This window comes from Xyrauchen texanus, chromosome 8, assembly GCF_025860055.1.
Source record: "Xyrauchen texanus isolate HMW12.3.18 chromosome 8, RBS_HiC_50CHRs, whole genome shotgun sequence".
Taxonomy (NCBI): Eukaryota; Metazoa; Chordata; class Actinopteri; order Cypriniformes; family Catostomidae; genus Xyrauchen; species Xyrauchen texanus.
This window is the reverse complement of record NC_068283.1, coordinates 33567161-33584475: the sequence shown is the minus strand read 5'-3', so window position 1 is coordinate 33584475 and position 17315 is coordinate 33567161. Positions and strand designations below refer to the sequence as shown.

General features: G+C 38.8%; 1 protein-coding gene and 1 pseudogene across 1 annotated transcript; both read left to right on the top strand.

Annotated features, from left to right (window-relative positions):
* The first annotated feature begins 5511 nt into the window (after positions 1-5511).
* Positions 5512-10966, top strand: LOC127647840 (migration and invasion enhancer 1-like; annotated as a pseudogene).
* Positions 10967-11635: 669 nt separating this feature from the next.
* Positions 11636-16560, top strand: selenow2b (selenoprotein W, 2b). Its single transcript, XM_052132330.1, has 4 exons — positions 11636-11795; positions 12378-12475; positions 12613-12689; positions 14962-16560. Exons 1-4 carry the CDS (start codon positions 11767-11769, stop codon positions 15040-15042), a joined length of 285 nt encoding a protein of 94 aa, XP_051988290.1. The 5' UTR covers positions 11636-11766; the 3' UTR covers positions 15043-16560.
* The last annotated feature ends 755 nt before the right edge of the window (positions 16561-17315 follow it).

Sequence of the window (17315 nt, the reverse complement as noted above, 5' to 3'; positions counted from 1 at the left end):
TTGTGTTTTGTTGCTCTGTGGTCTCTACAAGCTATAAGACAATTTGAAATCAAATAAATATTTCATGGCCACGTATTTATGGAAATGGTCTGCACTTAACCTTAGAGGTTACCAAAGTGCTTTACACTGTGTCCCATTCGCATACACATTCATACACCAATGGTGGCAGATCTGCCATGCAAGTCGCTAGCCTACCATTGGGAGCAACTTGGGGTTCAGTGGTCAGTGGAGTCATGTGGGCCAGGAATCAAACCGCCAGCCCCGCAATTAGCAGCTGACCTGCAATTGGGTAGATATGTATTTGGTAGTTAGCCATGAAATAAGCAGGATACAGCTAGTTGGTCCTTATCTCTTATTTAAACTATACTCTGATGTGAGACAGACAATTTATCTGTCAAAACCATTGCAGTGTGTTGTCAATATAAAGTCCTATATGACATCATTATAATGAGCCCATAATGGTAATGTGGCTCCAAATCACTGTGTCTCATTTAAAACCCACCTGGCTCTTTATAACAAAAGGCTATATAAGCAAATCAGTGGACTATTCTGTGAAAATGACTTCAGGGGTGAGTCATCGGGCCATCAGTTGTATTCAATCTTAACAACAATTGGGGCCCAATTTGTCAAATGCTTTAGCCTGTTACTACATGTTTTACACATGCAGCGAAGAAGCAAATGATTGGCCCATATTTGAGATCCCATGGCAATCAGGAATTCTTCTGATGTCTTTGCCCCATCAAGAATGTTTTGCAAGTCATTCAAGAGTTTTTATATGTGTTATAAGCAGGATCTTTGATTAAATTAACAGAGCCCAGAACAAAATGGGTGGCCCTCCCTCCCCAGGCTCAATGATTAGGATATACATTAGAGGACCTTAGAAAGTCACCCTCATCACAGGGCCTGGGATAGCCTTCCTAGTTGGTAGGAGGAACAAGTTACAATACATTTTTTGTGTAATCAATATTAATGATTATTATCGGTATAATCAGTAAGTCCTTTTTAATATAAATTCTCCTCCCTGCCCAGTAGGTGGCCATATGAACAAAGAATGTAATATATATATATATATATATATATATATATATATATATATATATATATATATATATGTGTTTTTCACCCACACCCATCATATAGCTTCTGAAGGTATGGATTAAAGAACCGGAGTTGTATGTATTACTTTTGTGCTGCCTTTATGTGATTTTTACTTCAAAGTTCCGGCCACCATTCGCTTGCATTGAATGCGCCAACAGAGCTGAAATATTCTTCTAAAAACATAATCTGCTTTCTGCAGAAGAAAGTCATATAGGCCTACATCTGGGAGAGCATGAGGGTGAGTAAATGATGAGAGAATTTTCATTTTTGGGTGAACTATCCCTTTAATCCTGTGTACGGTTTGCTATTCACAGCCATGGCCGTAACTACCATGGAGGACACCGAGGTCATGTCCTCTGTATTTTTTTCTTTTTTTGTAATTTAATTGGGAAGTGAAAATAGCAGACGAGACAATTATCCTTGCATCAACGGAAAGTCACGTGACATGTACTTGCAGATACCGCTGTCATGTCAAAACGAAAATAGTCGGTTGTAGCAGAGTGTTCCCTAAACTAATAAAAGAACGCAACGCAGTGTCTCGCACAGCTCATATAAACTCTCACATAAACTTCAAATTGAACTTCAAATTGAAGTTTATGTGAGCTGTGCGCAACCCTGCATTGCGTTATCCCAAAAGAGTCCTGCAAAGGTGGGATGCTTCTGGCCACAGAAGAATAGTTACTTGTTTTGATAAAAGGTGAGACTGAATTACTGAATATGAGGTGCCCCTAGGGACATTATTCAGAATTACCATGCACATACACATATGAAACTAAATTCATTCACATACTATACTGAAATGCTCACACACACACAAGTGAAAAGCTCTCACACACCCAACTGAAACGCGCTCACACACACAACTGAAATTATTACGCTCACACACACGCAACTGAAACGCGCTCACACACACAACTGAAACGCTCTCACACACACAACTGAAATTATTACGCTCTCACACACACACAAGTGAAACGCTCTCACACACACAACTGAAACGCTCTCACACACGCAACCGAAACGCTCTCACACACGCAACTGAAACGCACTCACACACACAACTGAAACGCTCTCACACACACACAACTGAAACGCTCTCACACACGCAACTGAAATGCTCTCACACACACAACTGAAACGCTGTCACACACGCAACTGAAATGCTCTCACACACACAACTGAAACGCTCTCACACACAACTAAAATTATTATGTTCTCACACACACACAACTGAAAAGCATTTCAGTTGAAACGGAAGGTGGTTAAAGTCCCCACTCCAGTCCAGTTGGTGGCAGTAGTGCACCTCTAAGCTGGTTGGCAATAACAATAAAATCGAAGATAAAGAAGTAAAAAAGAAAAAAAGCGCGGGTGCACAAAACAGTTCTTTCGCCAGTCGCCACCTGCTCACCAGTAAAGAAGCCTAACCGAAGTAGCGAACTAAACAACATATTGACCTCAACGGACCATCTGGGCAGCGTCAAGTGAACAGTTGCAGTTACAAAAGGGAGGCTTCCCTTTCATCAGAAAGAAACCAAAGAATCCACTCTAGGAAGTAGGCCTACATGTACTTTTGCAGACTTTGAATCAGCCTACTTCATCTACAATGTATGTTCATCTGATCCTCTTTGTTTGGACCTGCAGTTGACAATGCATCGCTGCTACGCTGGCGGGAAGGGAAGAGCGACCCTAGGTGATCGTCCATCGACGTGTCCACACTTGGAGTTGCAACGGTCGGCTGCTGCCCGATTGTTGTGGCATTTGACAGTGTTCTGATGGTCTCCGCTGAAGCCAATATGGTGTTCAGCAAGCCCGCTGCATCGACTAATGTTCTTTGCTGTTGTTGGGAAGACATTGGTGTAGCGCAATTGGCGGGCGAACTAACGGTCAACAGTCGCTTATGTTGTGGAAGGCACGGTTTTCTACTATGCTTTCTTTCAACAGCTTCTAGTTATTCGTCTTGAGGTGCACTACTGCCACCAACTGGAGTGGAGTGGGTACTTTAACCACCTTCCGTTTCAACTGAAATGTGCTTCCGTTTCAACTGAAATGTGCTTCCGTTTCAACTGAAATGCTTGCATACAACATACTGAAATGCTTGCATACAACATACTGAAATGCTTTTCAGTTGTGTGTGTGAGAGTGTAATCATTTTAGTTGTATGTATGAGAGCATTTCACTTGTGTGTGTGAGAGCGCGTTTCAGTTGTGTGTGTGAGTGCGTTTCAGTTGCGTGTGTGAGAGCATTTCAGCTGCATGTGTGTGAGCATTTCAGTTGTGTGTGTGAGAGCATTTCAGTTGTGTGTGTGTGTGTGAGCATTTCAGTTGTGTGTGTGAGAGCGTTTCAGTTGTGTTTGTAAAAGCATTTCATTTGTATGTGTGTGAGCATTTCACTATAGTATGTGAATGAATTTGGTTTCATATGTGTATGTGAGAGGAAAAGTACATGTATGTGCATGGTAATTCTGAATAATGTCCCTAGGGGCACCTCATAACTGAAAGCTAAACATTTACATTTACATTTATTCATTTGGCAGACGCTTTTATCCAAAGCGACTTACAAAAGAGGAAAAACATCAGCGAATTATCTTAAGGGAGACAGTGGTACAAAAAGTGCAATATTACAAAGTTTCACCATCATCAGAATAGTATACAAAACAGATTTAAGTGCAACAAGATATGTAAATTATATATATATATATTTTTTTTTAGTGACCGGTTAAGTGCTTTTGGAAAAGATGTGTTTTTAGCCGTTTTTTGAAGATAGAGAGTGAGTTAGCTTCCCGGATTGAGTTGGGAAGGTCATTCCACCACCGTGGTATGATGAAACTGAAAGTACGAAAAGTGTTTTGGTGCCTCTTTGTTTTGGTACGACAAGGCGACGTTCCTTAGCCGACCGCAGGCTTCTGGTGGGAACGTAGCTCTGCATAAATGTTTTTAGGTATGCTGGAGCAGACCCAGTGACTGTTTTTTATGCCAGCATCAGGGCCTTGAATTTAGTACGTGCATGAACCGGCAGCCAGTGGAGAGAGACAAAGAGTGGTGTAACATGTGCTCTCTTAGGTTCATTAAAGACCAGACGTGCTGCTGCATTCTGGATCATTTGGAGAGGCCTAATAGCACATGCAGGAAGGCCTACAATGAGAGCGTTACAGTAGTCCAGTCTAGTTATGACAAGTAACTGAACGAGCAGTTGTGTGGCATGTACAGAGAGGAAGGGTCTTATCTTCCTGATATTGTAGAGTGTAAATCTACATGATCTTGCAGTCTTTGAAATGTGGTCTGTGAAATTTAGCTCATCACCAATGGTTACCCCTAGATTTCTGAGCGTTTTGGAAGGTGAAACTGTAGTTGAAACCAGCTGCACGGTGATGTTGTGTTCAACAGCAGCGTTGGTTGGAAAGACAAGGAGTTCGGTCTTGGCTGGGTTGAGTTGAAGGTGGTGTTCCTTCATCCAGGCTGAGATGTCTGCCAGACAGGCAGCGATTCGAGCAGTCACTGTGGTGTCGTTGGGCTGGAAAGACAAGTAGATTTGCATGTCATCAGCATAGCAGTGGTAAGAGAAACCATGTGACTGGATGATGGGTCCCAGTGATGTTGTGTATATGGAGAAGAGAAGTGGCCCAAGCACTGATCCCTGAGGTACCCCAGTAAGTAACTGATGTGGCTTGGATACCTCCCCTCTCCAGGCTACCTCAAAGGACCTTTCTGAGAGATAAGAGTTGAACCAGTCAAGCACAGTTCCAGTTCCAAAGGTATTCTTTATTATTTTATGTATTGTATGTATGCATTGCATTACAGGTGTTGTATCAACAGTTGAGTCAACTGAACTGATAATGGAAATATTTTTCTATCAATTACAGTTAGTGGTGAGAACCCAAGTCCATTTCAGAGGATGCATACACACTAATATAGTATATTATATAATATAATTTAGTGTACACTACAAATGGATCTCCACCGTTTCAGAGGTTGCACAAGAAGCCACGACTACCTATAGGTTACATTTCAACAGTTCACACCCAGATACAGGAAAAACACACACACACACACACACACACACACACACACACACACACACACACACACACACGGTGCACAGTTTGCACATGTTGTTATTGAAAATAAATGTGTTGTCATCCAAACTTATTTCTCAAGTGTTTGTTTTTTTTACCTCGGTATTTGAAAAATCCTGGTTACGGCCTTGTTCACAGCTAAGTTTTCCAAGTAGAACATTTAAACGAGCATTGGTTCTAAAATCGCCTCGATATAAGTGTTACCAACAAGGTCATGAGAGATTTCATTCAATTAATTTTCAGATCTGTACCTCATGCACGGACTTTCAGTCAAGTTAACGCCTGCTGCCATCGTGTGGCTGTTGTGCTCCCCTGTAATTTCCGCAATGCCTCTTCCAGATGATAGTGGGCGCAAGAGGTTAGTGTTAGACAAGCTCGGCCTCTCTAAGGACGCATCAGGGGGACACGGAAGTGAAGCGCACGGAGTGACGCAGCTAAGACGGAGCGAAGGCTAAGCAAATATGGGTGTGCAAATAAAAGTTGAATATTGGTGAGTGATGTAGCATAGAGATCTATATAAATTATCCATGATTTAATGTGTTTTATCTTGCTTTGGGAGAATGTTTAACAGGAATGTTATAGATTGACCTGCTCGAATAGGTTGCTAGCCACGCTGTTTGTTATTTAGGGTGACCAGATTTGGCATGTATCACATTCCATATGTCATAAAACAAAATAGAATTTACACAATGGATCCTGTTCAAAAGGTTACATTCCATTGATTCTCAATATGGTGTGTTGCTTTCTAAATGATCATTGACTGTTTGTGTAATAATTGTTCATGACCCTGCTTTGTCCTGAGCAGTGAAGATGTCCAATCCCCCAAATACTGTACATTCTTTGGTTTCCCAGCATCTTCTGCACATTTGAGTTCTTCACAGCCGTGGCTTATGTTATTGACATCCAGCTTTTGACACTTAGGACAATTGATGGACACATACACAACTTTTTTACAAAAGATGCAAACATTCACTGATGCTCAAGAAGGCAGCAAAAGAGCCAAAGAGATGCAAACTTTTAACAGGATGATTTGCATATATTAGAGTAATTTTTGTTTTGTAATGTAGCTTTTGAAGGTCAGAACTACATGTAAATATGATATTTTATCTTATATATTTGTATACATTATGTATATTTGTATACATTCTAAAAGGGGTGTGCAAACGTCTGCTCTTAACTGTATACATGGTTTGTGAAAAAGTATATTTTATTTTATATGTTGTTTTCCACTATTTAACCACATTTTAACTTTTTTAATGGTCAGATTCCATGTAGCTTATCCTATCCATATAATTTTACATTGCATGTGTAATTATGAATTGTCTTGTCATATCAGGTACTCATTTTAACAAAACATTCACAACATTGGAACCTAATATTCAAAATACAATCCCCACTTCTCATCATCCGAGTGCTTGTACTATGTAAAAAGTGCAGTGTAGCTGTCTAAATGGGACATTGTCTGATTTACCTCTGTGCTCGTGGGGAAATAAACATTCACAGTGACAGCAAAACCCATCGCTTACATTTTCACGTATCGCAGGAAGAAATGGATCTGCTTCTTTCAGCTCATTGTTGAAAACGCATTTTTATTTGGCCATTTCTAACTTGCGCTGTCTGGCAGGACAACAAAGAGTGCAAGCGCATGACGTCATTGCCATGGTAATCAGATGCATTTCAGCTGATTGAAAGTATTGTCAAATCAACGTGTGACACATCGAAATTGCTGCTCCTCTCTGCAAACGATACCAGAGACAACAGCTAGAAGGATAATGAGGATATTTAATTTAAGAAGAAAAAAAATCAGTGAGCTTACCTGCTGAAACCAGGGCAAAATAAAAAAAAAAATTAGAGAATTGTCAGGACACCAGGAACACCTCTTCTAACATCTAGTCACCCTATTGTAACTATCAAAACATCTGTAATGAGGTTCGGGAAACTGAGCGGGATTTGAACCGGGCTCTCCGGCAATGAGGAGGCTAAAGACTACAGCCTCTGTTGTCAGTTGCTGGTGCACCTTTTGAGGCCAGTGGAGTGAGGTGTTACACGCACTGCACAGCTATCACATACCAGCTGGCTCACGTTACACTCACCCACCTAAACCTCACTCCCATCCGGGTCACGGCACCACTGTAACCGGTCCTGCTTGACCCACTGCGAGTGGGATTTTAAACCAGGGTCTCCGCCATGGGAGGCGGACACACTGAGCAGTGTCAGTCACTAGTGCGCATCTTGAGGTCAGGGGAGTGAGGTTTACACATACCGCACAGCTATCACATACCAGATGGCTCCTGTTACACACATTTGTTTATTATGCTTTATATTTTTACACGGGCAGTCAGCAATGTGCCATGTAAGTCTCGTACAAAATTTTATAAGAATTAGTAATTTAGTAATATAAAGATCTGAGCTGGTAACCCAAAAGTTTAAACCCCAAACTGATTGATCCATAAACTGGATCGCTTCTCATCTCCTCCTTGTGCCTGTGAGATTTCTCCAGTGGGACTGTCTCTGTAGTAAGTGTGCTGGAAGTCACAGATACAGAGCATGTGATAAACAACAGGCATATTTTGATTAGAGAGTACCTGGCATCGGGTAAATTGTAGTCATGGGGTTTAGTCACTTGTAACTTTAGCCCACTCCTGCTGAAAAGACCAGTTTAACTAGTACTGTCAGCTCACGCCTCCTCTTCACTCTTGTGTGTTGCAGTGGTGGATGAGGGTATGAGCCCCGCTTTCAGGAGCTCAAGCAGGTCGTCACTGCTGAGTTCACTGATGCGGATGTGACTGGCTTTGTCGGCCGGCAGGGTAAGTGGCCATAAATCTGCAAGAGAATTTAAATTTAATGCAAAAATATATGAAAGATATGAAACATAAGGATATTGCTGGTGATATGTGCCCACAGATGTCATTTTTCACTTCCAGTACAAAATGCCACTGTGTGTTTTCTCCCTCCATCACAGGGACCTTTGAGATTGAGATCAATGGACAACTGGTCTTCTCAAAGCTAGAAACCAGTGGCTTCCCCTATGAGAATGATGTGAGTAAACCATCTCCCCTTAAAGTGAAATTTGAGTAATCTGTCATTAACATGTTGCAAACCTGCATGACTTAATTTCTTCTGTGGAACACAAAAGATGATGTTAGGCATAATGATTCGTAATTCACTTTAATTTTATGGGAAATATGCAATAAAAGTGAAAGGTCCCTAACATTTTGCCTAACATCTAATTTTGTGGAATGTTGGGACTAACAGCCGCAGTCACCGTCATACCTGCAAACTCAAGTATGTTACGTGGAGAGTTAGTAATTACATTGCTTTTTAACGTGTTTCTATTAATGTGGTATTCCATGTTTTTCAATTAAAAAAAAGACACAATAAATTATAATACCACATTATACAGTACACTGTTTGAAAGTGCATTGCTAATATTATTAGCTATTTCATATATAGTTATAGTTAAATTAAAAAAATATTAGTCTAGATCATAAAAAAAAAAAAAAAAAAGCATTTCATTGAATGCCACACTGTCAAACATATTTTGCAATTATTTATTTAATATTTAATTATCAGAATGGTGGCTGAAGCTGTCTTTCCTACTAACATCTCCTTTTGTGTTCCGCAGAATAAATAAAGTTATTTGGTTTTAGAACAAAAATGAGGGTGATGATCAGGGACTAAAAAAGGTTGAAGGAACGGAAACGAACAAATTTTTTACAGAGCGTAACCGAAAACAGGAACAAAGTGATTTTCAATTGTTCCGGAGTGAAAACGTTCTATTTAAATGTTGGTAAACAGATATAACTGGTTATTTTAAATTCAATAATTTTTTCAAGAAACAGAAGGCCAAAGGGAAAAGTTTTGGAACAACACTACTTCTTGTTGTGTGAAAACAATTAAACGCGTTCTTTGATCCTGAAGGAAACTGCTGCATCACACATTTCTTTGTAATTTGTAAAGAAAATTCCTGTTGTGGATGTCGCAATCTCTGAATGAAGACCTTTTGAACAACTATGTATAATTACTACGTATACTGTACATGCACTGCTAATCCAGATACAAGGAAAAAAATACATTCTAAAAGGTAAAAAGTACATTTCTCAGTTGTTTTCAAGTCTTCACTGAACTATTGTTAGATATGATGCATTAATACAGATTTGATGCTGCTGGGATTTGACTGTGAAGCAGATAATTAAAATTACACCTAACTGTTAATTAACTGTATGCTTTTTATAACCATCCATAACACAGGGGAAAAAATTATTTGCTTATTTTATTTAACTTCTGAACCAGAACAAAAACATATTTATTTTGCTCAGAATAAACCAAAATTACCTGGTGATGATAATAGAATTCTATTCTTTCAACAATATAATAATAATGAAATGATTAGAGGTGATTTTATGCATGTATGTCTTAATTTGTGTCTCCTTTTCTCTCCTCCACTAGATTATGTATGCCATCCAAAGAGCCCATGATGGCGAGCCGGTGGAGAAGATCACCAAGAGCCAGCCTCCATGTGTCATCCTCTAACAACTCATAACCCTTCACTTTTACTTTATTTACTGTTCCTGCACATGATCTGTTTTCATGAAAATGCAAGACTTAGACTCAATAAGCAAATTATATAAATATAGAGAGAGTCTAAAGAGAGAGGTCTGGTGCAGGATCCTTAAACGTCACCTCATCTTTGCTCCTTCTGTCTGGTTGCTGGACATAAATGATTACCGTAACTTTAAAGTTGGTGATTACGGTATGAGGCCTGCAGTCCATGCAGCCTTAAAGCAGGGGGAGAAAGATGGGGGGGAAGTTAAGGAGGAAGCCAATAGTGAGGTTAATATCTGTATAGTGAGTTCCTGTTTTGATAGTCACATTGCCTAATGGGGTCACTCTTATTCTATTTATTTGTTACCTTTTCATGTTTGGGGGTTCGTAATAAAGAATAAATGCAAATTGTGTAATGATAATGCTAAAATACTATAAACAGTTGCTGTAAGAAGGGAATGTTCAGTTCACCTGCAGAAATATGCAGAGATCTTTCTGGAGGTGTCACATCAGACTTGAAGTTTTAAGGGGCCTCTTGTGTTTACTTGTCATTTATGTCCACCATCCACATTTCAGCATGAAGAGATCTCATCTAATAAAAAATGTGAATATCTGGAATGTTTGTTTAAAGTACTGTAGGGAATATACTGCTGAAACTGATTTCATAACGCTCAGGCTACTGGCAAACATTTTTATGCAGTAGTTTTGTGTGTTTTGTCTTTATTATAGTGTTAGCTAATTTTTCAGTGACTTTGAGCCATGGCCACACAGTTACCACATTTGTTTACTCTTTGCAGAATCTACTTACTACTGAAGTCTTTGTGAATACTTTCTATGACACACATACTGTATATTTAATGAAAGGATGCACCTTCAATCAGTTCTGACTTCAGATTTTGTTAAAGTACATAGTTATAAACTTGGCATGGAGCAACATTATGTGTTCATGTGAAATTATTTGGAATATGATCTATCAAAAGGATTTTAAATGATAATAAAATAAGAATAATGTTAATTATTGCGATCTCCTAAAATTGCAATTGAGGATTTTAGTCCGCAGTTATTTTATTGGGGTCATAAACCAAAACTAGTTTAATTTAGAAATACAGTGGGGTGTGAGTTATTGCTAGTGGATGAAAGGACAGTGATGTTTAGCTCCTTGTTTAATATGATCAAGATTTTTTTTTTTTCTTCAATTTGTTGTTGACCGTAAACAATACATGTATTGTGCAAATACACTCTGAATTATGGTTTTCTCCTGATCTCAAAGATGTTTAAAATAATATGCATACAGAAATCTGGCCAAATTTTGTCAGATATATCTAAATGACTTGAAAATTCTCTCATCATTTACTCACCCACAAGCCATCCCAGATGTTTATGACTTTCTTTATTCTGATGAACACAAATTAAGATTTTTAGTAGAATATCTCAGCTCAGTAGGTCCATACAATGCAAGTGAATGGTGACCAAAATGTTGAAGCTCCAAAAAGCACATAAAGTCATCACAAAAGTAATCCATCTGACTTTGTTGGATTAATCCATGTTATCAGAAGCAATGTGTCCTTTTTTTACTATAAATGTCCAATTTTACTTCCACATTCTTCTATTGTTTTTGGTGATTCACATTCTTTGTTCATATCACCCCCTACTGGACAGGGAGGATAATTTATATTTAAAAAGGCCTTAATATTATATTATATTGATCACAATTATATCACTTCTTAGAGAATTTTCATTTTCGGATTAACAATAACTTTAATACATTTATTTATTAATATTAAATATTACTTCAAGCAAGATACATAGTTCTCATGCAGCCATCATCATGTAGCCTACTTTGATATGGGCCTAATCGTGGAAAGGTTAAATTTTTGCAATGTCACTGACGATTTAATTGTTGCATCTCTGTAGGCGTGTCGTCAAACAGGTGGAGATGAGCAGGTGTAGCACCTGACACAGATGTCTCAAGTGAGGAGGGTGCGGCACTGTTGTTTAGTCTCTTCGAGCAACCAGGTAACCTTCACGGGTCAGAATCTAAGACGCGAATCATGGGGGTCAAGATAAAAGTCGAATACTGGTAAGATGCAGCAGCCAAATTAATTCATGTGTCTTTATTGGTGTTGACTATTTTAAGCATGTTTTGATGCGGATTAATTGATTTGGGGGGAAATTATTAAAATATGGCCTTGTCTCAAAACATGAGCCTTGTTAAACAACACATTTGGCCATCATAGACGCATTCCTAGTCTGTGTCAGGTGCCCAAAATGTTGATATGTTAGGTAGCTGACTCCGAACACGACAACAAATAACGTCTGACCGTGTCAGATTAAAATGGAACGTCGTCTACTTTAAAACCACTGATATATATATAGAGAGCGAGAGAGAGATATAGATCAGTGTTTACCTGCGTTTTGGAAAGAACGCGTTCTGTTTGAACTACCCCAATAATACACTAAAATGCTGTCCAGGGAGGGAGCACACTAGGTTTTGAGACATGGCCTATTTCTGGTGTAGAGTTGGCGTATGCGTTGTGGGGAAACCGGTTTTAAACAAATTCACCAAAAAGCTTGTTACATGCATTTGAAACAACTTTTAAATTAGCCTATTTTACACAACAACAAACAAAAAAAATATTCAAATTCGTGTGTCCTAAATTAGTGGCGGATGAGGGTACGCGCCCCGCTTCGAAGAGCTGAAGCGGAAAATAGGCGCGAAGTTTCCTGATGTGGAGGTGTCTGGCTTCGTGGGCAAGAGAGGTTGAGTACAAACTGTCTTTCTGACTGTCCATGTCTGCTCAATTTACACCAGTGCATGTGCTGTATAAAAGTTAGATAACAACACTATCTGTGGTCAATGTCTAGGTTAATAACACTTTATTTGTCCTCTCCTATAGGGAGCTTTGAGATTGAGATCAATGGACATTTGGTCTTCTCAAAGTTAGAAACGGGTGGTTTCCCTTATGAGGATGATGTAAGTATTAGAAAGTATTCATTTTTGTTGTAGTGTGGCTTTGTTTTTGGTAAAGCCCATGTCAGTCAGTTTAAGTCTTGCCTAATCTTTGGACTTAATGTGTCTTGTGTTAAATAACATTTATAACATGCAACAATACCTTTTTAAAATGTGGTGTAAGTTATTTAATTGGAATACTCATAAAATATCCCCACTACCAAATAGATATCATTGGAAAACTGTGCTCTGAGAATTCACACGTCTCTCTGTGACCGCTCTGTTAACACAATTTTTACAGAAAAGCTTACTGCCTGTGTACATTCAAGTTTGATGACAAGTCTTTAGAGGGCGGGATTTTTGGAGAGGGGAATGTAACTGTACGTTCACACCAGAAGCGGCGAGAGCGTCAAAATTCGCTCTGGCTGCCCTGCCTTCGACGCTCAAGGACGCTCGTGGACGCTCTGACGTAGTTGAAATAGGTGGCAACGTTTGTTCAGAATGCTTTGTTTTGTGAACTATATTTAAAGGGGCCGCAATTTAAACATCCAGACATGTCGACCATTTACTTTTTGCCGACCGATCACAAGTGGCGTATATCCTCATGAACTCTTTAAAATGTGAAAATAAGAAATCGATCGATGGCAGAAAGAAATTAAAATTTATAGTTGTTTGTTATCAAAATAAAATACATTTGTAATAATAACTGTGGTCTTGGTCATATATTACAGGGAAACCCGTCACGGCAATAATTCGTTTCTCCATTTTATCTTCGGAACGATTGTTTGGTGGGAACCAAAGTTTACACGGTTGTGTTCTCGACTTCGCTAGAGCGGAGCACTTCTATATTCCAATAGGTTGCCGCCGAACTGCGTCACCGCTCATTACCATAATGTTGACTGCACTTGAACTTCCATCTGACGCCCATGCCGCCCAAGACTTGCCGCGCCACTTCTCGCCGCCGAGAGACGCTGGCTGTCATTGAAAATGAATGACTTCCGGTCGATTTGACGCTCTCGCCGCCTCTGGTGTGAACGTATGGTAAGGGTGCGTCTCAATCAGCTCCTAGCCCAGTAGTCTGGGCACTGATCAAGGGCTGCCACTCACAAAATCGTTCCAGTGCCACGTTCGTCCCCTTCAAATGCCCATAATGCACTGTAAAAACCAGGGAACATCGTTGCTCACTATACGTGTTTTCCAAACATCATTTCTGTAGCCTTACAGGGCACTGAGATAAGGGAACGCCACTCAAATGGTTGTTCCAAACGAAAGTAAGAAATTATATAAAAAATTCACACAAAGGGCCCTTTCACAAGACTGTTTTCGAAGGATAAGTTTATACAGTAATGTCATGCTCCCTTTCAGAGTGCCCATGTCAAAAGCTCTGTCCTTCGGAGTGAGTAGGGCATAAGGGTGTTCACTTTCAAGTTGGAATTCACTCTATGTTCTCTAACTGGAAATGTCGTCATGTCTTCTGAATACTTTTAAGTCCTTAAAAGACAAACACAAGTGTAAAACTATGAAGCCTTTATTTGTTGTGTGTAATGCCTTTCATCCATAATGACCGTGAAAGAGAAACAAGGAGGTTAAAAATGCACTCCTATATATTTATTTCTTTGTCATTTATCTTTCATAATGACGCTGTATCTTTGAATATCAAATGTTGCTGATTAATACCATCTGTTCTGTAATGCATAAGCTCGTAATTGTGTCGCAGGTAAAAGTCATAAGTGTCACAAAGCTCCATGGATGAACACCCTTGCAGTGCCCAAGTCAGTGTTTAGTATAATACACTAAGAGCTAAGAGGTGACTGAGACACACATAGCACCTTTAAAGCTAATGTTTTGAATATTTTACATATTTGCCATGCACTGCTATACAGCACTGTACTGTATATAGTTTGGGAGTGGCTCAGTGGGGAGAAGCTCTGTCGCCTCACAGCAAGAAGGTCCTCCGTTCAAGTCCCGGCTCACCCTGGGCCTTTCTGTGTAGAGTTGCATGTTTTCCACATGTTCGCGTGGGTTTCCTCCAGTTGTTCCGATTTCCCCCACAGTCCAAAGACATGCAGATTAACTGAATTGGAGACTCTAAATTGCCTGTAGTTATAAGTGAAAGTGTGATTTGTGTTTGTCTGTGTTATCCTTTTGATGGAGTGGCCACCTGTCCAGGGTGTTTCCAGAGATCAAGCTCTCCCGTGACCCTGCATAAGACGAGTGGCTATAGAAAATGGATGTATGAATGTATTTTGTTTGATTCTTTTCAAATTCATAATTTTCCTTTTTCCAATCCTCTTAGGTCATGGCGGCTGTCCTTAAGGCTCAAGATGGCAAGCCTGAAAAAATCACCAGAAAACGTAAAGAGTGCATCATCCTCTAATGCATTGACCTCTGATCCACATTTACCATCTGAGTGGAGATGAGATGGCATCTTCTGTCTTCTCCACATCTCTTGCAGTTAATGTTTGATTTTAAGCTCTTCAGTTGTCTCCTGTATCACTCTGCTCACACAGAGGTTTTTGGACATAAATGATTACCGTAACTGAAAGGTCAAATGTTATGGTTTGAGGCTTAAGTCCAGTAAACTCTAAACCTGAAGTAGAGTAATAAGGAAGGCAAGTGAATAGTAAATAAGTTTTATTTGATTTCCAGCTTTCCTGCTAGAATATTCATTTTCTTCTTCATGAAATATCTTTCTATGTCTAGTATAACTTGAAATTCCACCTGAATTGGTGATTTAATTTATATTGTATATGTCAAAATATTGACTCTGTAAAGTAATATTAGAATTATAGAACAAGTGAAAAAGTATGGGGACAGATATTGGTAGATGTAGATTTATTGGGGACAGTTGAAACTTTATTTTGATTTAACTGACTTGGAAGTATTTGGCTGATCATTTTAGATGCCCATTATACATTTATTCCTGTGGTCTCCTGTTAAAATGCATACTTTCTGAAAATATTTGCACAATTGTGTTTTTTATTTTTTTTATTTCTCTAAGATGTGTTAATTGTAAAGTATATAAAGGAATATTCTGGGTTCAATACTAGTTCAGCTCAGTTGCTGTCATGACAGCATTTGTGGCATAATGTTGAGTTCTACAAAAAGTAATTTTGACTTATAAATGCACACATCTGGGTTACAAGAGGCACTTACAATGGAAGTAAATGGGGCCAATCCACAAAGGCTAAAATACTCACTGTTTCAAAAATATATAAGTCTTGAGCAATATACATGCTAACATGGTTTTACTGTGATAAAATCACTCACAAACCTTATCTGTTTAAAGTTATAGCCAATTTTACAACTTCATTGCCATGATAACATAATGCCATTAACCCTCAAATGACTGTAAAAACTCTCAAAGGACTTTACAGCTCAATTAACACAGGTTTTAGTGGAAGAATTAATGTTAGTGCATTAATAAAAATTATAAGCTTCACATTTCTGCATTTTAAACTCTCCAAAATTTGGCCCCATTCAATGCCATTGTCAGTGCCTCACTGTAACTTCAAACTTTGCTGCTTCTTTTTAAGGAAGGAAGGGACAAGTCAAACTTTTGTGGTAATCAGACTTGTGCCATGAATGCTGTTGACTGAGCTTAACTTGTATTGGACCTGGAATATTCCTTTAAACATCTGAGATATCTTTAGGCTTCATATTCAATACCATAAAAGCTGTGATAAAATGGTTCAAATCTGATAATATTATTTTGCATTAAATAATCTTCTTGGTGCAGTAGTGTCTTTTGATGGCTCCTTTTATTGAAAGCCTTACAGATTGTAAACTGTACTCACCAGCAGTAGAGGGCACTTCTCTTCACAACTACAGTAGACAAAGGTGGAACTGTTTAAAAGTTGCGATCAATAATGAATAAATAAAATACTCTATATGATGCAAATAATAATGCAAATGTGAGTGATAATTATGACCAGCAATCAGATGCAATGGAAAAAACAATTCACAAGAATAAGAAGTCAGGTAATATGTACCATAAATATTTAGTGTGGTGTATGAGGTCCAGACTGGTAGGGCATCAACATCAGAGTCATTATGACACATCTGCCTTTGTAAGCCAAGACACAAATTAATATTTACCGTCTCATCCGTATAGGAGTGTTTAAAGTTCAGTCTCTTAGTTCATGACCGCATATAACAGTTACTGAATCTGCAATGTCATAAAGGTGCTTACATGTGTATTAAGGCAAATATATGATAGAATATGTTGCTAATTTTTGTTCAGAGTGAACCTAGTTCCCATCACTACATTGTAATGTTCAAAAGTTACAGTTCTTCAAATGGGCACAGAGCAGAATGTTTCTACTGGTGTGGTTATCACAGAGCATTCAAACTAGTGTGTTTTACCATAAAATGCCAGAGACTTCACCATGGACACACATACACACTGTGTGCCTGACAATATAATATAGTACACTGCATAAACATTGGGCAATTATTTCAGACTTCCCAAGAGCATGAATACTAAGAGTCAATTCAATGCCCAGTTAGCTGGTATATATATATAAAATCAAAAACCAAACCAAAATATTTGTCGGACTGTGACCAAATTTCAGATTTTATGAGGCATTACATGATTTAGTAAAGATTCTCAATTAAATCGTTGTTAGCGCATATAATAACACCCCCACT